Source organism: Gymnoscopelus braueri (assembly GCF_963280865.1).
Source record: "Gymnoscopelus braueri genome assembly, chromosome: 24".
In the NCBI taxonomy this organism is placed as follows: domain Eukaryota; kingdom Metazoa; phylum Chordata; class Actinopteri; order Myctophiformes; family Myctophidae; genus Gymnoscopelus; species Gymnoscopelus braueri.
Window position 1 is genome coordinate 2,328,811 of NC_137626.1, and position 25,000 is coordinate 2,353,810.

Sequence of the window (25,000 nt, forward strand, 5' to 3'; positions counted from 1 at the left end):
CATTTTCAGATATCGTGATATATATTGTTATCGTGGGCCTAATATCGTGATACATATCGTATCGTGAGGTACCCATATCGTCCCACCCCTAACATGTACGCCGCTGTCCTTCCACGGTTTCTGATCGGGATAGATCCGAACTGTCTTTTTAGGAACTATGTCGTCTCTGCACTTACTGATAAAGCCAGTGACTTTGTCTGAGAGTTTGTTGACATTACTCCCATCGGCGTCCTGAAACATCCCCCAGTCAGTCTGGTGAAAACAGAATTGTAAAATAGCGTCTGTGCCCTCAGACCAGATTCGGATCTCCTTCTGAACGACCGGCTCCATTTTTAGCCTCTGTTTGTAGGCCGGTAGCAGCTGGATGGAGTAGTGGTCAGAGCTTCCTAGCGGTGGATGTCGGAGAGTTTTGTATCCATCTTTGAAGGGTGTGTAGCAGTGGTCAAGAATATTGTCACCACTGGTACTGCAGGTGACAGTGTAGTGTCTCAATAAACTGTAGGATCATAGAATACATAGACAGTGTAGTGTCTCAGTAAACTATAGGATCATAGAATACGGAGAGACAGTGTAATTCTCAGTAAACTCTAGGATCATAGAATACATAGAGAATGTGTAGTGTCTCAGTAAACTATAGGATCATAGAATACAGAGACAGTGTAGTGTCTCAGTAAACCATAGGATCATAGAATACAGAGAGACAGTGTAGTGTCTCAGTATACTATAGGATCATAGAATACAGACAGACAGTGTAGTGTCTCAGTAAACTATATAGATCATAGAATACAGAGAGACAGTGTAATGTCTCAGTAAACTATAGGATCATAGAATACAGACAGACAGTGTAGTGTCTCAGTAAACTATAGGATCATAGAATACATACAGAGAGACAGTGTAGTGTCTCAGTAAACTATAGGATCATAGAATACATACAGAGAGACAGTGTAGTGTCTGAGTAAACTATAGGATCATAAAATACAAAGACAGTGTAGTGTCTCAGTAAACTATAAGATCATAGAATACATAGAGACAGTGTAGTGTCTCAGTAAACTATAGGATCATAGAATACAGAGAGACAGTGTAGTGTCTCAGTAAACTATAGGATCATAAAATGCATAGAGACAGTGTAGTGTCTCAGTAAACTATAGGATCATAGAATACAGAGACAGTGTAGTGTCTCAGTAAACTATAGGATCATAGAATACAGAGAGACAGTGTAGTGTCTCAGTAAACTATAGGATCATATAATACAGACAGACAGTGTAGTGTCTCAGTAAACTATAGGATCATAAAATGCATAGAGACAGTGTAGTGTCTCAGTAAACTATAGGATCATAGAATACAGAGAGACAGTATAGTGTCTCAGTAAACTATAGGATCATAGAATACAGAGAGACAGTGTAGTGTCTCAGTAAACTATAAGATCATAGAATACAGAGACAGTGTAGTGTCTCAGTACACTATAGAATCATATAATACAGACAGACAGTGTAGTGTCTCAGTAAACTATAGGATCATAGAATACAGAGAGACAGTGTAGTGTCTCAGTAAACTATAGGATCATAGAATACAGACAGACAGTGTAGTGTCTCAGTAAACTATAGGATCATAGAATACAGACAGACAGTGTAGTGTCTCAGTAAACTATAGGATCATTGAATACAGAGAGACAGTGTAGTGTCTCAGTAAACTATAGGATCATAGAATACAGAGAGACAGTGTAGTGTCTCAGTAAACTATAGGATCATAGAATACATAGAGACAGTGTAGTGTCTCAGTAAACTATAGGATCATAGAATACAGACAGTGTAGTGTCTCAGTAAACTATAGGATCATAGAATACAGAGAGACAGTGTAGTGTCTCAGTGAACTATAGGATCATAGAATACATAGAGACAGTGTAGTGTCTCAGTAAACTATAGGATCATAGAATACAGACAGTGTAGTGTCTCAGTAAACTATAGGATCATAGAATACAGAGAGACAGTGTAGTGTCTCAGTGAACTATAGGATCATAGAATACAGAGACAGTGTAGTGTCTCAGTAAACTATAGGATCATAGAATACAGAGAGACAGTGTAGTGTCTCAGTAAACTATAGGATCATAGAATACAGAGAGACAGTGTAGTGTCTCAGTAAACTATAGGATCATAGAATACAGACAGACAGTGTAGTGTCTCAGTAAACTATAGGATCATAGAATACATACAGAGAGACAGTGTAGTGTCTCAGTAAACTATAGGATCATAGAATACAAAGACAGTGTAGTGTCTCAGTAAACTATAAGATCATAGAATACAGAGAGACAGTGTAGTGTCTCAGTAAACTATCGGATCATAAAATGCATAGAGACAGTGTAGTGTCTCAGTAAACTATAGGATCATAGAATACAGAGACAGTGTAGTGTCTCAGTAAACTATAGGATCATAGAATACATAGAGACAGTGTAGTGTCTCAGTAAACTATAGGATCATAGAATACAGACAGTGTAGTGTCTCAGTAAACTATAGGATCATAAAATGCATAGAGACAGTGTAGTGTCTCAGTGAACTATAGGATCATAGAATACAGACAGACAGTGTAGTGTCTCAGTAAACTATAGGATCATAGAATACAGAGAGACAGTGTAGTGTCTCAGTAAACTATAGGATCATAGAATACAGAGAGACAGTGTAGTGTCTCAGTAAACTATAGGATCATAGAATACATAGAGACAGTGTAGTGTCTCAGTAAACTATAGGATCATAGAATACAGACAGTGTAGTGTCTCAGTAAACTATAGGATCATAGAATACAGAGAGACAGTGTAGTGTCTCAGTGAACTATAGGATCATAGAATACAGAGACAGTGTAGTGTCTCAGTAAACTATAGGATCATAGAATACAGAGAGACAGTGTAGTGTCTCAGTAAACTATAGGATCATAGAATACAGAGAGACAGTGTAGTGTCTCAGTAAACTATAGGATCATAGAATACAGACAGACAGTGTAGTGTCTCAGTAAACTATAGGATCATAGAATACATACAGAGAGACAGTGTAGTGTCTCAGTAAACTATAGGATCATAGAATACAAAGACAGTGTAGTGTCTCAGTAAACTATAAGATCATAGAATACATAGAGACAGTGTAGTGTCTCAGTAAACTATAGGATCATAGAATACAGAGAGACAGTGTAGTGTCTCAGTAAACTATCGGATCATAAAATGCATAGAGACAGTGTAGTGTCTCAGTAAACTATAGGATCATAGAATACAGAGACAGTGTAGTGTCTCAGTAAACTATAGGATCATAGAATACAGAGAGACAGTGTAGTGTCTCAGTAAACTATAGGATCATATAATTCAGACAGACAGTGTAGTGTCTCAGTAAACTATAGGATCATAAAATGCATAGAGACAGTGTAGTGTCTCAGTAAACTATAGGATCATAGAATACAGAGAGACAGTGTAATGTCTCAGTAAACTCTAGGATCATAGAATACATAGAGAAAGTGTAGTGTCTCAGTAAACTATAGTATCATAGAATACAGAGACAGTGAAGTGTCTCAGTAAACTATAGGATCATAGAATACAGAGAGACAGTGTAGTGTCTCAGTAAACTATAGGATCATAGAATACAGAGACAGTGTAGTGTCTCAGTAAACTATAGGATCATAGAATACAGAGATACAGTGTAGTGTCTCAGTAAACTATATGATCATAGAATACAGAGACAGTGTAGTGTCTCAGTAAACTATAGGATCATATAATACAGAGAGACAGTGTAGTGTCTCAGTAAACTATAGGATCATATAATACAGAGATACAGTGTAGTGTCTCAGTAAACTATAGGATCATAGAATACAGAGAGACAGTGTAGTGTCTCAGTAAACTATAGGATCATAGAATACAGAGAGACAGTGTAGTGTCTCAGTAAACTATAGGATCATAGAATACAGAGAGACAGTGTAGTGTCTCAGTAAACTATAGGATCATAGAATACAGAGACAGTGTAGTGTCTCAGTAAACTATAGGATCATAGAATACAGAGAGACAGTGTAGTGTCTCAGTAAACTAGGATCACAGGTAAACAATGAACCTAGCATCTGTCTAAACAATATAATATCAACATATTAGTCTCTACATGTCAACTATAGAAACTATAGGATGCCAGGTCAACAAATGAACCTGGTATCTGTCTAAATAACATGCTGTCTAATCCTATAGTTTCAATGTAGAGATTTTTTAAAATATTATTACAGATTATTATTATTATTACATATGATTATTATTATTATTATAAACTACAGACCATTTTATGTGCATTTTAATGTGAAGGACCCCCAAATCAACATGTATTTGGCCGTGGAATGGACCCCCATCTGAAAATACATTTGTGATGGTCACCCCAAGCCAGTTTTGTGTTGCTAAAAAGTTTTAAGATTGTTCCAAATTGTGTGGAACAAATATCAGACCTACAAGCTCACAACGCGTCGCCATACGATTTGTTTAATTTTGTTGTGTTGATTAATACTCTGTCTGTCTCTGTCTCTCTGTCCCTCTGTCTCTCTCTCTCTCTCTCTCTCTCTCTCTCTCTCTCTCTCTCTCTGTCTCTCTCTCTCTCTCTCTCTCTCTCTCTCTCTCTCTCTCTCTCTCTCTCTCTCTCTGTCTCTCTCTGTCTCTCTCTCTCTCTCTCTCTCTCTCAGAATTCCATGAACCTTCCTCCGGACAAGGTGCGGTTGTTGCGTTGCTATGACAACGAGAAGAAGTGGGAACTAATCTGTGATCAGGTGAGACCAGGAAGTCTCCTGTGATTGGCTGTTACCATGGTGATTAACCAGACTTCATTAACTAACGTTGTGACTGATTACTTCCTAACTATGTTTGTGTGTGTGTGTGTGTGTGTGTGTGTGTGTGTGTGTGTGTGTGTGTGTGTGTGTGTGCGCGTGTGTGTGTGTGCGCGTGTGTGTGTGTGTGTGTGTGTGTGTGTCCGTGCGTGTGCACGTGAGTGCGTGTTTGTTGCGTGTGCGTGCATGTATTTGGTGCGGGTACGTGCGTGCATGCGTGTATGTTTGGTGCGTGTGCATGTGTGTGCGTGTGTGTGGTTGCCATAGGAACGCTTCCAGGTGAAGAACCCCCCCCACACTTACATCCAGAAGCTGAGAGGTTTCCTGGATCCCGCCGTCACACGCAAGGTACCCTGGGAAATTAATATCTATGAGCACTTTAGAGACGAAGCAGCAGAACGCCACAGAATGCTGCTAACCCCCCAACATGAGACCCCCCAACATGAGACCCCCCAACATGAGACCCCCCAACATGAGACCCCCCAACATAATCATATCTGAACTGGAGACCCCCCAACATAATCATATCTGAACTGGAGACCCCCCAACATAATCATATTTAAACTGGAGACCCCCCAACATAATCATATCTGAACTGGAGACCCCCCAACATAATCATATTTAAACTGGAGACCCCCCAACATAATCATATTTAAACTGGAGACCCCCCAACATAATCATATCTGAACTGGAGACCCCCCAACATAATCATATTTAAACTGGAGACCCCCCAACATAATCATATTTAAACTGGAGACCCCCCAACATAATCATATTTAAACTGGAGACCCCCCAACATAATCATATTTAAACTGGAGACCCCCCAACATAATCATATTTAAACTGGAGACCCCCCAACATAATCATATCTGAACTGGAGACCCCCCAACATAATCATATTTAAACTGGAGACCCCCCAACATAATCATATTTAAACTGGAGACCCCCCAACATGATCATATTTAAACTGGAGACCCCCCAACATAATCATATTTAAACTGGAGACCCCCCAACATAATCATATTTAAACTGGAGACCCCCCAACATAATCATATTTAAACTGGAGACCCCCCAACATAATCATACCTGAACTGGAGACCCCCCAACATAATCATACAGTATTTAAACTGGAGACCCCCCAACATAATCATATTTAAACTGGAGACCCCCCAACATAATCATATTTAAACTGGAGACCCCCCAACATAATCATATTTAAACTGGAGACCCCCCAACATAATCATATTTAAACTGGAGACCCCCCAACATAATCATATTTAAACTGGAGACCCCCCAACATAATCATATCTGAACTGGAGACCCCCCAACATAATCATATTTAAACTGGAGACCCCCCAACATAATCATATTTAAACTGGAGACCCCCCAACATAATCATATTTAAACTGGAGACCCCCCAACATAATCATATTTAAACTGGAGACCCCCCAACATAATCATATTTAAACTGGAGACCCCCCAACATAATCATATTTAAACTGGAGACCCCCCAACATAATCATACCTGAACTGGAGACCCCCCAACATAATCATACAGTATTTAAACTGGAGACCCCCCAACATAATCATATCTGAACTGGAGACCCCCAACATAATCATATTTGAACTGGTGACCCCCCAACATAATCATATTTGAACTGGGGACCCCCCAACATAATCATATTTGAACTGGAGACCCCCCAACATAATCATACTTGAACTGGTGACCCCCCAACATAATCATACTTGAACTGGTGACCCCCCAACATAATCATATTTGAACTGGTGACCCCCCAACATAATCATATTTGAACTGGAGACCCCCCAACATAATCATATTTGAACTGGAGACCCCCCAACATAATCATATTTGAACTGGAGACCCCCCAACATAATCATATTTGAACTGGGGACCCCCCAACATAATCATATTTGAACTGGGGACCCCCCAACATAACTGGAGACCCCCCAACATAATCATATTTGAACTGGAGACCCCCCAACATAATCATATTTGAACTGGAGACCCCCCAACATAATCATATTTGAACTGGAGACCCCCCAACATAATCATATTTGAACTGGAGACCCCCCAACATAATCATATTTGAACTGGAGACCCCCCAACATAATCATATTTGAACTGGAGACCCCCCAACATAATCATATTTGAACTGGAGACCCCCCAACATAATCATATTTGAACTGGAGACCCCCCAACATAATCATATTTGAACTGGAGACCCCCCAACGTAATCATATTTGAACTGGAGACCCCCCAACATAATCATATTTGAACTGGAGACCCCCCAACATAATCATATTTGAACTGGGGACCCCCCAACATAATCATATTTGAACTGGAGACCCCCCAACATAATCATATTTGAACTGGAGACCCCCCAACATAATCATATTTGAACTGGGGACCCCCCAACATAATCATATTTGAACTGGGGACCCCCCAACATAACTGGAGACCCCCCAACATAATCATATCTGAACTGGAGACCCCCAACATAATCATATTTGAACTGGAGACCCCCCAACATAATCATATTTGAACTGGAGACCCCCCAACATAATCATATTTGAACTGGAGACCCCCCAACATAATCATATTTGAACTGGGGACCCCCCAACATAATCATATTTGTTAAGGTGAAGTGAAGGTCACGTCTGTAACACGTCTCACGGAGGTCTTGTTGATCTTTGCATCTTTTTCTAGAAGTTCCGTCGCCGAGTTCAAGAGTCGACTCAGACCCTCAGAGAGCTGGAGATCTCCCTACGAACCAACCACATAGGGTACCTGTCTGTCTGTCTGTCTGTCTGTCTGTCTGTCTGTCTGTCTGTCTGTCTGTCTGTCTGTCTGTCTGTCTGTCTGTCTGTCTGTCTCTGTTGTGTGTGTCTGTCTGTCTGACTGCCTTAATATGTTAATGATGTTAATGAACATGTGTCCAGGTGGGTCAGATTAATCATGTGTGTGTTAATGAACTCTTTAACTGCCAGAGTAATAGTGTGTAATAGTGTGACACCACTACCAGCGAAAATCTCCCCACAGAAAATAAACAGGAAGTTATGTTTTTAAATGACGTCAATTACGGGTCTGTCGTCATCAGGCAGTGAAAGCATCATTCATAGGGTAGGTAACAGCGCCATCTGGTGGAAGACCAGTGAAAACACAAATCTGGTCATTCTGGTCAGTGGCAGGCTGCGCCGTGGCAGAATCTGATGAGAAATGTCGTGCGTGGCAGGCGAAGAGTTAACATAATTAACATGTATGTGTTAATATGTTATATGTTCAGGTTAAAGGGATTCTAGGCAACTTCAGAGATCAAAAAAAGAAAAAAACTGTTGTCAAACACCGCTTCTCCACTCCCCCCCCCCCCCCCCCTCCCCATCAGCAGTTTGTTCCCCCGACCAGCAGGGGGTGACGCAGGGGGGACTCCTGAACAGGCCATGCAACCCACGTAAATAGGTTGCTTTATTCGGATACATGCGTGTCACTGCACGCCCCTGCCGGTTCTCTGAATTTTTATTTTGAAATAGGCTCCGTCATGATTAATTGACCACATATTTGAGGTTAAACAACTAAATTCTATCCAAACGCTATCTTAAATTTTTATCTTTTAGTTTTTTTCGTTTATTTCCATGCGGGAGGGGCTAGAGCAGCTCTGGGATCACCCTAGGCGATTCTGAGAAGGAAGGGCCAGATGGATCATCGTGTGAAAAACATGGCTCCCCATCCGCTTCCGGTCTATTTCCTTCTCTAAAACGCCTATAACTCCGAAACTTTTTTCTATGGGGAAAACAACTCATTTTGCATCCGCGATCGCTCCGCCATTGTTACTCGCGTGAGAGCCGTTAGCCAGTACCATCGGGTAAAATGGAGGCATGCTTTTTTTTTCATGGATTGCTCGTCATGGAGTCTACAGCTTTAAACAGCACAATGGAGCTTAACGGTGAGATTCCCGGCACCGAACGTATTCTGTTATTATAAGATTCTGGCACCCAATGTGTTAAAAGTAAATTCCGTGCCTCAAAAAGTTTGAGAGCGTTTTAAAGTTTTAAAACCGAAAGTAAAAACACTGCAGAGAAAACAATGGCTGCCGTTCCATTTTTGTCGGCTGCACTCGGTTCCATTCGGTTTCACGCGAACTCGCCGGACGCGCACATGCGTGCGTTTCATTTACGTCCCGGATACCCGGATATCAAAACATAAATTGTAGGGAAAATACCGATTTCAGAAAGAGGACTGTGTTTCAATCCAGGAAAACACCCCAGCATCATTATATAGTGGCTGATAGAGGGGAAAACATGCAAGATATATATATATAAATATTGTTACATTTAGGCTTAAAGTTACCTAGAATTCCTTTAATGATGTATGTGTTCAGGTGGGTCAGAGAGTTTAATGTTAATGATGTTTAATTATGATGTTAATGAACATAATTAACCCTATGTGTTCAGGTGGGTCAGAGAGTTTAATGTTAATGATGTTGAATTATGATGTTAACGAACATAATTAACCCTATGTGTTCAGGTGGGTCAGAGAGTTCCTGAACGAGGAGAACCAGGGTCTGGATGTTCTGGTGGAATATCTGTCCTTCGCTCAGTATGCTGTTACGTAAGTCTGCCTGCCTGTCTGTCTGTCTGTCTGTCTGTCTGTCTGCCTGTCTGACTGTCTCTCTCTCTCTCTCTCTCTCTCTCTCTCCCTCTCTCTCTCAATCTCTCTCTCTCTCTCTCTCTCTCTCTCTCTCTCTCTCTCTCTCTCTCTGTGAGTGACTGCAGGTCTTCACCAGGCTGGGTGGCCTACCCAGGGCTGTGTCGTATGACATACTGTACGGTTCAACTTTTAACAAGTGTTATACGTCACTGACTTTAGCTGCGAGTACAAACAGTGAAATGTTGGTGTGTAGGTTGGATGAACAACGGTAAGAGCTGTGTGTGTGTGTGTGTGTGTGTGTGTGTGTGTGTGTGTGTGTGTGTGTGTGTAGGTTTGATGGAGAACAGTCGGAGAACAGTGAAACGTCGGTGGAGTCGCCTTGGAGTCGGTCCATCGAGGATCTCCATGGCGACAGCAACCTTCCCTCCCCCTCCTCCGGAAACAACGTGCCCCGAGCGTCACGACACTCTATAAGGTACACACACACACACACACACACACACACACACACACACACACACACACACACACACACACACACACACACACACACACACACACACACACACACACACACACACACACACACACTACCGTCAGGTTGTTACGTAGGATGGACTATCTATCTGTCTGTCTTACCTGACCAGGTTAGGTGTCACCTGACCAGGTTAGGTGTCACCTGACCAGGTTAGGTGTCACCTGACCAGGTTAGGTGTCACCTGACCAGGTTAGGTGTCACCTGACCAGGTTAGGTGTCACCTGACCAGGTTAGGTGTCACCTGACCAGGTTAGGTGTCACCTGACCAGGTTAGGTGTCACCTGACCAGGTTAGGTGTTACCTGACCAGGTGAGGTGTCACCTGACCAGGTGAGGTGTCACCTGACCAGGTGAGGTGTCACCTGACCAGGTTAGGTGTCACCTGACCAGGTTAGGTGTCACCTGACCAGGTGAGGTGTCACCTGACCAGGTGAGGTGTCACCTGACCAGGTTAGGTGATACCTGACCAGGTTAGGTGTCACCTGACCAGGTTAGGTGTCACCTGACCAGGTTAGGTGTTACGAGACCAGGTTAGGTGTCACCTGACCAGGTTAGGTGTTAACGTGACACAGTTAACACAAAGTAAGTGTATTACGTTACTATTCTACCTAGCACCTACACAATCAGTCGTTCATACAACGCTGAAGGAGGTGGAGATGAATACTGTAGCAATATGTTATTTTTTAGTGAGTGACACCCTGCATGATCAAGTAGATAAATGATGATCTTCATTGTAGCTGCTGTCATGTTCTGATCATTACCTGCTCCACCTTGTTGGTCTCATAGTTCTTAAAGGGATAGTTCACCCCCAAATTAGTCACCCCATGGAGAATTGAATTAATGGGTTTTTGTTAGTTTTTGTCTCACTCCTAAAACAATAATTTGATGACCAGCAGCAGTTCCGGTAGGAGACACAAAGAGTCTCCTTTGTGTCCGCCCCGCCCCCTCCCCCCTCCCCCCTCATCACCACAGATTGTGTTGCAGATTAAATAATGTCATAGATTTGGTAGAGTCTCATAGACTGTGACAGCATTGTCATCAGTGTATGTTTGACCACTTGAACCATCAATACTTTGTCGGCTCTTTTCCCCCCCTCTATGCCAAACCTCTTTGCCAAAAATAGACGATCTACAAGCTCACAACGTAGATCGGCTCGAGCGTGTAGATCGGCTATTTTTGGCTACATTTCTGCTCAGAAAAAGGACGCTAGGCTTCAAGTGGTTAATGTAAAAAACATGATCCTATCACACAAAGATTTGGCGGACCCCCTGTATTAACTCTGAGGAACCCCTAGGGGTCCCGGACCCCCTGTTGAAGACCCCTGCTGTAGTGTGGGATGCCCTGAAGAGAATCTGATAAGATAATCTTATAAAACCAGATTTCAACATAATTTAGGATTGAAGTAATCCTGTAGTGTAAGGCCAGCTGTATATTTGCATATTTTGACACAAACCACAAAATAGCCGATCTACGAGCCCACTGTGAGCTTGTAGATCTGCTATTTTTCGGCTTTAGGGCTTATGGTTAAAAATGCCCAATGTTTTTTTTTTTTTTTTAACTCTTTGACTGCGGACGACGCGATAACGCGTCAAGTGCTACTTTGTCCAGTTGGCCGTCGACGCGCTCGACGCGCTGGACGCGCGTTCATTGTTTAATCTCTGATTGCGCTATGCTGCTTAATATTCAATGTTATTCTCGAGTTCCACTTACTTCACGGACATCTGCATCCGGTTTCATGACCTGGATTCCGTTTCCGGTTTTTGATTATTTTCCCCAGTCATTTTTTTTCGTCCAAAATAGGTAAATAAACGGTCTTTCACACGGTATAACGGACAAACGGACAGTTTCTCTTCTATAATCTATGGTCTGGGTGACGATCAGTGATCGCCGTCGTGTATGACATCGTAATTTTGGCGATCAAAACAATCTGGGACGACGTCACTTCCGTTTTCATGTTTTTCCCTGTCTAATCTATCAAGAAGGATGAGAGAGACCCAACGACCTGATCAAGCAGTCATGTGCTGCACTCTAGTGGCGGATTTGTGCTGGGTCTTTACATTATGTCCCCTTAAATTATTTTCATGAGAAAAATTCTAAATATAAAAGTAAAAAAACACGAAAATTGCTGGCACTGGGGGAGTACTTTATGAAAATACTCTGGCAGTCAAAGAGTTAAGTGGCATTCTTGAAATCGCAATCCAAAAGTGTTGAAGTCCTCACAAGTCTAGTAATACAGACGTGTGTGTGTGTGTGCGTGTGTGTGTGTGCGTGTGTGTGTGTGCGTGTGCGTGTGCGTGTGCGTGTGCGTGTGTGTGTGTGTAGTTCTACTCTAGTGTGCAGGTCCAACACTCTTCCCAGTCGTAAGACGCTGAAGAATTCTCGTCTGGTTTGTAAAAAAGACGACGTTCACGTGTGTATCATGTGTCTGAGAGCCATCATGAACTACCAGGTAACGTGCGTCGCACGCACACGCACACACACACACACACACACACACACACACACACACACACACACACACACACACACACACACACACACACACACGATGTTCTTGTTTGTATCATTTGTATCAAACATACTATGATTCATAATATTCTCTCCCCTCCTCTCCTCCCCTCTCCTCTCCCCTCCTCTCCTCTCCTCATCAGTATGGGTTCAACATGGTGATGTCACATCCTCATGCGGTCAATGAGATCGCTCTAAGTCTCAACAACAGGAATCCCAGGTCAGTAAAAAAAACCTGAAAATGTCTTTTATCAACTATCAACCACGCACCACATCTCTGCTCAAAAACCATAATAAACAGATCACATTTTGGGAAAGTGAATAACGGGCTCTGTCTTCATGTGTTGATGATCAATGAATTTCTTATCGTCACCTTCTAAACCAGGGGTCTTCAACGTGGCAAGGACCCCCTAGCTGAGAGAGAGATGAAGCAGGGACCCCCTACTCTATATTGTAAAAAATTATGTTTCAGATTAAAGTATTTTTTTTAACTTAGTCTGCTTTTTTCCCCCTCTACACCAAAAATAGCCGTGCGAGGCGTTGAGAGCTTGTAGATCTGCTATTTTTAAGAATTCTAGGGTTCAAGGGTAAAAAAACTAAATCATATTACACAAAGATTTGGCGGACCCCCTGTAGTAGCTCTGAGGACCCCCTGTTGAAGACCCCTGTTCTAAACTAAAGTCATTTTTTGAGGAAAATGATATTGTTGCCTAAGTCAGCTCCTCATGACACATGGCCACCTCTGGTAAAACGGCCTATCTCCTAATAGAAAAGGATCATGCTGTTCACTCCCCTTTTAGTATAATGGCCTATCTCCCATAGTGTGATTTGGGCCAAAATAGGCAATTATTTTGGCCTAAGCCGCATGTGTTTGTGACTTGTAAATCAGTAAATAATTTGGCCTAAGTCAGGTTTAATCCTATTTAAACTTCTAGTTTAATGGTTAACGTCTGTCTGTCTGTCTGTCTGTCTGTCTGTCTGTCTGTCTGTCTGTCTGTCTGTCTGTCTGTCTCTCTCTCTCTTTCTGTGTCTCTCTGTCTCTCGTCCAGGACCAAAGCCTTGGTGTTAGAGTTGTTAGCAGCGGTGTGTCTGGTCAGAGGAGGTCATGAGATCATCCTGTCGGCCTTCGACCACTTCAAAACGGTGAGACCATCACCAGACCACTACACCATCACTTAAAGTACAGTCTAGGTTAATAACTAGGTTATTGATTGGTGTGTGTGTGTGTGTGTGTGTGTGTGTGTGTGTGTGTGTGTGTGTGTGTGTGTGTGTGTGTGTGTGTGTGTGTGTGTGTGTGTGTGTGTGTGTGTGTGTGTGTGTGTGTGTGTGTGTGTGTGTGTGTGTGTGTGTGTGTGTGTGTGTTCGTTTCTGTCAAAACAACGAACACACACACACTACTGGTATTTGGCTATTTCTATATGTAATGGATCAGAGTCCCCCAATCAAAAGGGGTTTAGGGACTTATGTGATGTATAAGTAATTGTGATGAGGCCTACAGTATGAACGAGCCTGTTTTTAGACGGACCGATTTCTGTGTGGCGCCCCGGTCCCCCTATTTAACTGTCCCCAAATGTTTACATTACCATACACGCTGAGGAAGGCTTGACGCCGAAACGCGTCCGTGTGTGCTGTTGTCCGTGCTGCATATGAATTAAAAGTACCAGAAGGACTTTGGAGTGCTGGCTATTGCTTTATTTACTGTGAATCTTTGTGAGCCGTGCAGCCGCAAACTGCACCATATACAGACAGAGAGTGCTCCTTGTTATTTTCTATTGTGTGTGTGTGTGTGTGTGTTCGTTCTCAGGTGTGTTCGGAGTCGTTGCGTTTTGAGAAGCTGATGGAGCATTTTAAGAATGAGGACGACAACATTGACTTCATGGTGGGTTGAACAAACCTTATCTTATACCGTCTTATCTGATCTAGTCTTAGTTTCTGTCTCTCGGCTGTTTCTCACACTTAAACACTTCCAACCTGACTAACCTACTGTATGTCATCATGTGACAACATTTCATAAAGTAACTACAATTTACAATTTAGGTTAGAAAACCTCTCTTATCTCTGTTTTTTTTTTCTTCTTCATAAATTAATGCCGTACTTCGTCATTCTATGAATCCAGATTCTTTTTTTGCTATTTTTGAATTGGAATCCTGAAAAGTAACATTTTTATTTAATTTCAAATGCATTTAATTATACTTATGTTAACTTTATGAACTTTCATACAAATACATTGGACATAAAAAAGACAATAATTTTTTTGTCATTAAAGTAATACTAGGTAACGTTAAAACAAAAACTAAAGTTAAATTGTATATCTTTTGTGAGTGGCAAAAGTTTCACAACACCCACTCCATGAATTTCACCCCCGGAAGCCTTTTATTTATATATTTTCTATTGAACGGTGTCGGGGGGGACTTTCCCGGGAAAATGACGTCATCTGGCCGGAAAACGGAGGCGGAAATGCACTGGTTTCCTGTTTGTCCAGGAACTACCGCAACGGTTTCCTGTTTGGCCAGGAACTACCGTGCTAATAACAAATAGGAACCTCACGCTGATTTTAAGAGAATGTAGGATTGGAAGATCGAAAAAGAACAGAAAAAGAAAGCACAGCTCATGGTAACTAATGCTCCACTGGCTAAGAGAAACGATCCGCAGATAGTATAAAACAATTAAAAGAACGCTTTTTGAAACGCTTCCGGTGAAAACAAATGGAATTCTGGGTAATCGAGGACTACGGAAATTGTATGCAGTGACGGTAGTGACCAGCAGAGGTTGCTAAAAATCGTTATTTGTGAACCTGCATTGTACAACTTTAAGCTACTAATATAGACTGAAGTAATTAAAGCGGGTCATGTTTGCATGTTATGAATCATAACAGCTGAAATCAATAATATATCACTATTCTGATATTAACCTGCGGGCCACATTAACTCATTCACTGCCAGAACTTTTTTATTTTTGCGTTTGACAAACTGCCAGAGATTTTTCATAGAAAAAGAAAGTACTCAGGAGCCAAGATACAAAATGTTTAAGTTTTAAGTTAACAAGGAAGTGGATTGGAGTCTAGATCTTCAACAAATCATATCTCCTTGGTCTTTAGGTTAAAAATTAAATAAATAAATAAAAAAAATTAAAAAAGATTATTTTTTTTTTTGAAAAAATTAAAAGTCGTTTTAGTCGTTCTTGGCAGGGAATGAGTTAAGTGAAGGTGGGGGCCGCATGTGGCCCCCGGGCCGCCGTTTGCCCATGTATGGTCCAATACGTTACCAGCTCTATGAGTGGGAGGAGAAGGAGACAGGAGGAATGTAACAGGAAGATACTTCTCTGCAGTTACAGTAGGTACAGTAGGTTGAAGTCACCCAGTAGAATGAGGGGGGGGGGGAGGGGGGGGTGCTATCCTCCGGAAAGGAGCAGGAGCCAGTTGCACCGCCTCACACTAAGTTCAAACTTAGCCTAGTTATAGCTTAATACGGGGACACATCTGTCATTTTAGGTTTCTTTGGCTATTCAAAAATAGCAGATCTACAAGCTCATAGCGCGGCACCGAGTGCCCCGCTTGTAGATCTGCTATTTTTGAAAAATCGTGAAAATGTGTGCAAATCTTTGAATATATATATATATATATATAACTCAAATATTTGCTTCTGGGGGTCCCTGGGGGTCCCTGGGGGTCCCTGGAACAAAAATATGTTACAAATGTAATTTTTTTAAATAAATATATATTTCAAGATTTGCACAAGTTTTCACGATACTTTCCTGGTCTAAATATTTTTTAAAAGCCATTTAAGCTATAACTATAGGCTAAGTTTGAACTTAGTGTGAGGTCACGGTGCAACTGGCCCCTGAGCCAGAGAATCTAGTTCTTCCAGGAAGTTCCCAAGCAGCACCGCTTGGTCTTCAACCAGACAAAATGTTCTCATGTCTCCTCCCCCTCCTTCTCCGCTCCCAACCATGGAGCACAGTGATGGTGAGAGGGACGTTTTATTTTTTTTCGCTTGTGTTATTGAAACGGCACGAGTTTCACATGTGGAAAGAGAACGGTGGGAGAGATTTAAGACACGGAAGAGCCTCCTTTCCTGGAAGTGTCAGGACCAGGACAGAAGGCTGTGGTGGTCGCCTTAGTCAGCCTGTGTGAGCTGCTTGTTAAAGAGCTGGTGCCATGTTTTTGCACTTTTTCTGTTTTTCATGTGTCTATGAGGTTGATAGAACTTCATTAAGCCCCCCGGTGGTGTTTTTATGGTGTTTTATGTTTTCTCTGACTATTTGGAGTTTCTTCCTGGAGGCTGAAACCTTGAGGGTCAAACGTGCCAATAGAGAAACAGCGCTTTAGTGACATCACAAAGCCATACCCTCCCCCTCATTATCATAACACAACAGGTGTGGGCATGAGGAGGAGGAGGGACTAGGACAGGTGGGTGGTGCTAAGATGGTGGAGGAGGTGCTAAGGTGAGAACCAGGTATACTTAATGAACTGGAGGCGTGTCCACATAAAAACAACATTTTAACACTTACTGTACACTTTTTTTTTGTTGAAGAAAATCCTTACATAATAATAATACCTTATGATCAGGTTTTAGGGTTGAAAAATATCATGGCACCCCATCTTTAACACATTCCATGCCAGAGTTTAATATCATAATGTACTCACCCACTGCCAGCGATTTATTGTTGTTATTTTTTTTTTCACCTCGCCACAGACCTTGCTAAATACCTTAAGATCGTGCGTTCAACTGTTTGTAGACACACAGGGTAGTTGTGTGAGTGGCCCAGAGAAGACATTTTCAATCGGCGACATTCCATTTTGCAGTAGTAGCAGTTTCTAAAACCGTTTCAAACGGAGAAAAACAGCACCGAGATAATGGCGATTTAGCGGAAGCTTTAGAGCGGCGGCGGATGGGAACGAAAATCTTCGATTGACGTCATTTCCGTATCCGGGTGTGCTACAATGAAATGTGTCACTGCGAGAGAGAGAAAAAAAAAAGACCACTTCGCGTAGGCTACGCGATTGGCACGCTGCGCTGTTATTTAGGTTCGCGTAGATCTACGCGATTGGCATGCAATGTGTTAAGGGTCAGATCAAACCTACTGAATGTCATCATATGACAACAGTACAGTAACTAAGGTTCCTCTCCTCCAGGTGGCCTGCATGCAGTTCATCAACATCGTGGTCCATTCAGTAGAAGACATGAACTTCAGAGTCCATCTGCAGTATGACTTCACCAAGCTGTGTCTGGACGACCACTTAGAGGTGCACAATACATACTACACACCCCACACACACACACACACACACACACACACACACACACACACACACACACACACACACACACACACACACACACACACACACACACACACACAGTCCATCTACAAATATCACATTTCTGTCTTTGTGTGTGAATCTCTCTCACTCTGTCTGTCTGTCTGTCTGTCTGTCTGTCTGTCTGTCTGTCTGTCTGTCTGTCTGTCTGTCTGTCTGTCTGTCTGTCTGTCTGTCTGCCTGCCTGCCTGCCTGTCTGCCTGTCTGCCTGTCTGCCTGCCTGTCTGTCTGTCTGTCTGTCTGTCTGTCTGTCTGTCTGTCTGCCTGCCTGCCTGCTGCCTGCTGCCTGCTGCCTGCCTGTCTGTCTGTCTGTCTGTCTGTCTGTCTGTCTGTCTGTCTGTGTGCACAGCGTTTGAAGAGCACAGAGTCAGACAGGTTGCAGGTTCAGATCCAGGCGTACCTGGACAATGTGTTTGATGTGGGAACGCTTCTGGAGGACGCCGAGACAAAGACCGCCGCTCTGGAGAGAGTGGAGGAACTGGAGGACAACATCACCACGGTAACTATCACCATGGTAACACTGTGTTTGATGACCGCACGGGTCTGTAACTCTGAGAGTGTACAAATGGAACCAAATGGACCCATGTGTACTGTGACGGCCTCTTGGCCTTAGAGATCTGTGTCTGAGTTCCATGGGCTCCTCTCATTAGTGGGGAATCCTGCACACCTGGGTGGGGTGATTGCTCACCCTATATAATGGGGCCTGAGCCTTCACTCTGTCTCTTCATCTGGTTTGGTTGCTTTGAGTTTCTTTGGGTTGCTTGGTTTGGTTATTTTGTTCTCACAATACTTTATTCAGTTTACGACTTTTACTTTACTATTTCTTATTCTAAATAAACTTACTTCTTTAAATAAGTCATGTGTGGTCTCCATTTTGTCTGCCTTTAATCCAAGTCATGACAAATGGGGGCTCGTCAAAACAAATTTGGGCTTGTCAAAAGAAATTTGGTCATATGGAGTGGAGTATCACACATGGCAGTTCTTTTTGGAGAGCATTTTTTTTTATGTAGTTTGATGAAATGAGGAGTTTTAACTAATCCCTTTTTGGGATAATTGGGTTGAGGTAAACTGATAAAGTAAGTTAAAATTTGGAGTGGTAATCGGTAGAACTGGTTCTCCTCGGGGGGCAGCAGTCTCTAATAGGGAGTCTGTTGCAGTTTTTCCTAGGTGACAGAGAAAACGCGGGTAGAGCATCCTAATTTTCCCTTTCCCTACATCGGCTCGGGATCACGTCTCAGGGTCTCTTGGGGGTCGCTGTGTATACAGTTGCCTTCCAACCCCTGAGGTTACAGTGAGTAAATACCCCCCGCAAGTATCTGTACGAAGAGGGGGCAGGGGAGAACTGGTATTTTGAGCCACTCATTGGGTTTTGAAGTTTGCCTCAAGTCTGATAATTTGCTTTATTTTGTTTGGTATGGCTACCAGTATAGAGGAGTTTTTTAAGTCGCCATCTGAGGAGTTGCTTGAGCACTTCACTAAGGACCAATTGAATAACATTGCTCAACATTATTCTATAGACATTGACACGAAGCGTACTAAAGAAACCATTAAAAGTATCATACGGGCTAACTTGGAAGATTCTGGGGTGCTGGTGAAGGAGGGAAGTAAGGGTGGTGCAAGTGGGATGGCTGGGTTAACATTTGAACAACAAAAGGAGCTGTTAATGTTAAAAATGGAACATGAGAAGGATTTGGAAAAAATGAAATACAAAAAGGAACAAATGAGACTGGATTTGGAACTGCAAAAATTGGGATTGATAAAAGAAGGGAAAATGTCGGCAACTGCTTTAAACGAGAAATCCTCAGGTTCTCGTTTTGATGTAGGAAGTAACTTAAAGTTAATGCCTAAGTTTAATGAAAAGGATGTGGACACATTTTTCTGTATGTTTGAACGTGTGTCGGTTTCCAGAAGCTGGCCTGAGGAGGAACAGACTCTAATGTTGCAGTGTGTCTTTACGGGTAAAGCACAAGAGGCTTACTCGGCACTGTCTGTAGAGGATTGCAAAGACTACACAAAGGTAAAGGCAGCTGTATTGAAGGCCTATGAGTTAGTTCCTGAGGCATATCGCCAACGTTTCAGAGAAGGGCGTAAAAATGCTGGACAGACACATGTGGAATTTACACGGGATTTGTTGTCAAATTTTAACCGTTGGTGTTCCTCATCTGGAGTAAAAAGTTTGGAGGACTTAGGTGATTTGGTAGTTCTAGAACAGTTAAAGCTGTCTGTTCCTGATTATATTGCAACCTACATTAATGAACGCAAAGTTAAATGTCCTAGTGATGCTGCAGTGTTGGCGGACGAATATGTTTTAACACATAAGCGTATCTTTGGGAAACCAAATGTTGAGGAATTCCAGAAACCCGACTTTGGAGTGCCTAAATTGGAACGACAGGTTGATGGTAGAAGTAACTCAGACCAATGTCATTATTGCCATGAAAAGGGACATTGGTTAAAAGACTGTCCTTTGCTAAAAGAGAAAAGTTCATATGTGAAGTCAGCTGGTTTGGCGGCATCCATTCATAATCCCATTGTTGGGGAGGCAGCAGAACTGGTGGCTCCGTTTCAAATGCATGTCAAGCCAATAGACATTTCAGAGATTGAGCTGGGTTATGCTCCATTCATGTCTGATGGGGTGGCAAAGCTAATTGGGAGTGAAAAGGAAGTTCTAGTCAGAATATTGCGGGACTCAGGATCTTTACAAAGCTTTGTAAGAGAGGCAGCACTGCCTTTTTCTCCAGGTTCGGATACTGGGGTCTGCATTCCAGTTAGAGGGATGGGCCTGCAAACTCTGTTGGTGCCTGTGCATAAAATGTTTCTGTCCTGTGATCTGGTGCAGGGATATGTGGAGGAATTGACATAATTTTGGGAAATGACTTGGCAGGTTCCCATGTTTGGGCAAATGATATCAGACAAGAATATGTACAAAAATCTGATGTGTCAATGCAAAATAAAAAGACAGGCGTTTCACTTCTAGAACCTCCAGAGGGCCTTGAGCCAGATCAGGCAGAGGCCACAGAGCAGCAAGGTCTCTCTGAGGCAGAGAACCCTGTGTATACTGTTTGTTCGGTGACACAGGCACTGTCGGCTGTTCTGGGGGATAGTCAGGCAGTGTCAGAAAACTCTGAAGGGAAAATGTTTGCTTCGCCAAATGATCTGTATGTTTCGCGTTCAGAACTGGTGAAAGCACAGCGAGAAGACCAGTCTCTGAAAGATCTGTATGACCTAGTTTTGTCTTGGTCTCAGAGGAAGGTTAGGCAGGGGTATTTCCTCCAGGAGGATCCCTTGTTCAGAATGTGGGCTCCTCATGGTGACTAACTTAATAGAGTATGATGTTGATGTGGGGGATTAGAACTGAAAACAGTATAAAAGCTAATCCTAAAAAATTTTTTTTGTGGCATTTGGATGTTGGTTGTGTTTTTTCAAGGTCTGAGGTGGACCTCATTCTTGGGGAGGGGGATGTGACGGCCTCTTGGCCTTAGAGATCTGTGTCTGAGTTCCATGGGCTCCTCTCATTAGTGGGGAATCCTGCACACCTGGGTGGGGTGATTGCTCACCCTATATAATGGGGCCTGAGCCTTCACTCTGTCTCTTCATCTGGTTTGGTTTGGTTGCTTTGAGTTGCTTTGAGTTTCTTTGGGTTGCTTGGTTTGGTTATTTTGTTCTCACAATACTTTATTCAGTTTACGACTTTTACTTTACTATTTCTTATTCTAAATAAACTTATTCTTTAAATAAGTCATGTGTGGTCTCCATTTTGTCTGCCTTTAATCCAAGTCATGACAGTACACTCTCAGAGTTACAGACCTGTAAGGGTCCATTTGGTTCCATGTGTACACTCTCAGAGTTACAGACCTGTAAGGGTCCATTTGGTTCCATGTGTACACTCTCAGAGTTACAGACCTGTAAGGGTCCATTTGGTTCCATGTGTACACTCTCAGAGAAGAAAAACCTGGAGACTTGACTAGGGTTGCCACCCGTCCCGTAAAATACGGAATCGTCCCGTAATTGGAAACGAAAAGACGCGTTCCGTATTGAACTGATAAGGGACGCACTTTGTCCCGTATTTTAAGGTCGGGGAATCAATATGAAAGACAGGGCGATGATGTGCTGTCTTGTCTCTCCGCTGTGTGACTTAACTGGGAATGTGAGAGCAGTGTTGCCAAGTATAGTGAGAGAAATGAGCCAGCCGACCTACAAAAACAAGCCAAAAACAAGCCAAACTTTTTTGTCCAAAAGTTGCGGGAAATAGGCAGACCTGGGCAACTCTGGTATGATCCCATTGTCTGGGAGTGCGCTCAGCAGCTCACGACCAATGAGAATTAGCGCTTTCGCGTTGCTAAGATACGTTCTGTGCGGTTGTGCAGAGGCAGACAGCATGCCTCAGGAGAGCAACATTCCCGAAATATAAGAACTTCAAGGACCCAAGCACAGGTGTCACAGTTCTTCATGACTGAAACATCTCCTGAGATTGATTCGGTATGGGATATTACAACATCTTATTTATCTGGTTGTGTTTCTAACTAGATGTCAGTATTTCTATTTACCTGCCCTGGCAGCCAGGAGCCTACATATTGGCTGCTGATGTAGGCATAGTCTAGGCTATTTCAGTTGACTAATATGGTTGATTGTTCATTAATGTTGAGTTTTTAAAGTCTAATAAATAAACAAACATGTATTTAATATATTAATCAATATAATTAAAAAGTGTGCCCATTTAAACTCTTATGTTGCTATGCTCATCTGGAAAACGGAATTCTTCATAATGGATTAACAGTTAATAAATATTTTAGGGGTTTGGGGGGCTAGCTCTTTTTAATATAAACGTCATAGATTGGTTTATTTAGATTTCATAGATTTCTATGTATTTCAGGAGTTTGGGGGGCTGGCTCCCCCAAAATAATTAAATAACATAACCCTAACCTAACCCTAACCCTAAACCGAAATAAAGTTTTTTTAAAAAATAGTTCCAAAATCCGCCCAAAATCTGCCCATTTTTGCCCAAAAAACGCCCAAAACCGCGCGCGCGCAATGGCACACGTGTCCCTTATTTCGTTTTCTGAAAGGTGGCAACCCTAGACTTGACAGTCAGTTATGATCAAAAATCAAAATAAGAACATTATAAAGGTATGTAAAAAAAACTATCTAAAATTTGTCACAGACGAGGCCAAGTCTTTGCCACGGGCATATTTTTGTGTACGGACATATTGATGACCCCTGGTTCTACTTATGAGTGACTGGTCTGTCTGGCAGCGCGCCACAGCGCCACCTAGCGCCCTGGCATGCACACTACAGTGTTTTCAATCACTTCAGCGTCTCCGTGTAAAACGAAGAATACAAAGTGGGAACGCAAACTAAAGGCACTTTGTGGTTTTCAATTCTGATCGTTACCGTTTAAATGTGCTCTCAGACTATATAGTTATTATGGTTATTCATTTATAACCTTCATATTGAACCATCATCAGTGCTTCTCAAACTACGACCCCCCAAAATAATCATCTTTGAACCCTGCTCCCCCCAAAATAATCATCTTTGAACCCTGCTACCCCCCAAAATAATCATCTTTGAACCCTGCTCCCCCCAAAATAATCATCTTTGAACCCTGCTCCCCCCAAAATAATCATCTTTGAACCCTGCTCCCCCCAAAATAATCATCTTTGAACTGGAGACCCCCCAAAATAATCATCTTTGAACTGGGGACCCCCCAAATAATCATCTTTGAACTGGAGACCCCCCAAAATAATCATCTTTGAACTGGAGACCCCCCAAAATAATCATCTTTGAACTGGGGACCCCCCAAAATAATCATCTTTGAACTGGAGACCCCCCAAAATAATCATCTTTGAACTGGAGACCCCCCAAAATAATCATCTTTGAACTGGAGACCCCCCAAAATAATCATCTTTGAACCCTGTTCCCCCCAAAATAATCATCTTTGAACTGGGGACCCCCCAAAATAATCATCTTTGAACCCTGTTCCCCCCAAAATAATCATCTTTGAACTGGAGACCCCCCAAAATAATAATAAGTGTGTGTGTGTGTGTGTGCGTGTGCGTGTGTGTGCGTGTGCGTGCGTGTGTGTGTGCAGATGTCAGACAGGATGTTGGACGTGGAGAACGAGGCGATGGCCAAGATCGTAGAGTTGGAGAAACAGCTGATGCAGACCAACAAGGACCTGGACAACATCCGGGTCAGTGTGTTCTATAGTAGATCTGTACAACATGCGTACCTGTGTATAAGCAGGGTATTGTGTATATGGGTAATATTGTAGATCTGTAGAACATGCGTACTGGTGTATACAGACGACCTACCTCTCCCCCGGGAGTTAACGTCCGCTCCCTGACACCCGCCCACGGGACATGAATCTCCCGCAAATGCCGACCAGGCGACCATGTGGTGGATTTGTGGGAGAACGGTTTCTATTTACTGCTCATTGGTCAGATCCGGTCTAGAGCCCCGCCTACTGGCTCTGTAATGTCCACACATTAAGCACACAGACTGGATCTGCAACCTGCCACGCCCCTTTACCTCGTCTGGCTTACTTCTCATTTGTCGCTGAACTGTCAATTCTGGAAAAATGTATTAATGTCATTCGCTGTAGGAAGGGTGGGCGTGTCTACTCGTGACTGACTGCTGCCTTTGGTCTCAGATGCGCGAGGAGAAAAATACAAATTCCGGGATGCGGTCGGTTTAATTTAGAAGACAGACAGGAAGAAATACAATAAATGTAACTTTACATCAGATTATTTGAAGCATTACCAGTGTCGCTAACTGCTATGTTTCTATGACAGGACGACTATGCTAGCGCTAACTGCTATGTTTCTATGACAGGACGGCTATGCTAGCACTAACTGCTATGTTTCTATATAATGACGTCTATGCTAGCGCTAACTGCTATGTTTCTATGACAGGACGGCTATGCTAGCGCTAACTGCTATGTTTCTATGACAGGACGGCTATGCTAGCGCTAACTGCTATGTTTCTATGACAGGGCGGCTATGCTAGCGCTAACTGCTATGTTTCTATGACAGGACGGCTATGCTAGCACTAACTGCTATGTTTCTATGACAGGACGGCTATGCTAGCGCTAACTGCTATGTTTCTATGACAGGACGGCTATGCTAGCGCTAACTGCTATGTTTCTA

The 25,000-nt window shown here is 42.6% G+C and overlaps 1 protein-coding gene across 1 annotated transcript in view; it reads left to right on the forward strand.

The window, feature by feature from the left end:
• LOC308080448 (formin-like protein 2) overlaps nt 1-25,000 on the forward strand; it is a gene marked incomplete at both ends in the record, with an annotated part of 41,321 nt that overhangs the window by 2,818 nt on the left and 13,503 nt on the right. The window contains 12 exons of the mRNA XM_080422336.1: nt 4,687-4,770; nt 5,095-5,175; nt 7,556-7,632; nt 9,371-9,454; nt 9,825-9,968; nt 12,353-12,479; nt 12,682-12,758; nt 13,588-13,681; nt 14,343-14,417; nt 17,673-17,783; nt 18,208-18,357; nt 23,944-24,045. Coding sequence (XP_080278462.1) covers nt 4,687-4,770; nt 5,095-5,175; nt 7,556-7,632; nt 9,371-9,454; nt 9,825-9,968; nt 12,353-12,479; nt 12,682-12,758; nt 13,588-13,681; nt 14,343-14,417; nt 17,673-17,783; nt 18,208-18,357; nt 23,944-24,045 — 1,206 coding nt within the window. The remainder of the gene's footprint in view (nt 1-4,686; nt 4,771-5,094; nt 5,176-7,555; nt 7,633-9,370; nt 9,455-9,824; nt 9,969-12,352; nt 12,480-12,681; nt 12,759-13,587; nt 13,682-14,342; nt 14,418-17,672; nt 17,784-18,207; nt 18,358-23,943; nt 24,046-25,000) is intronic.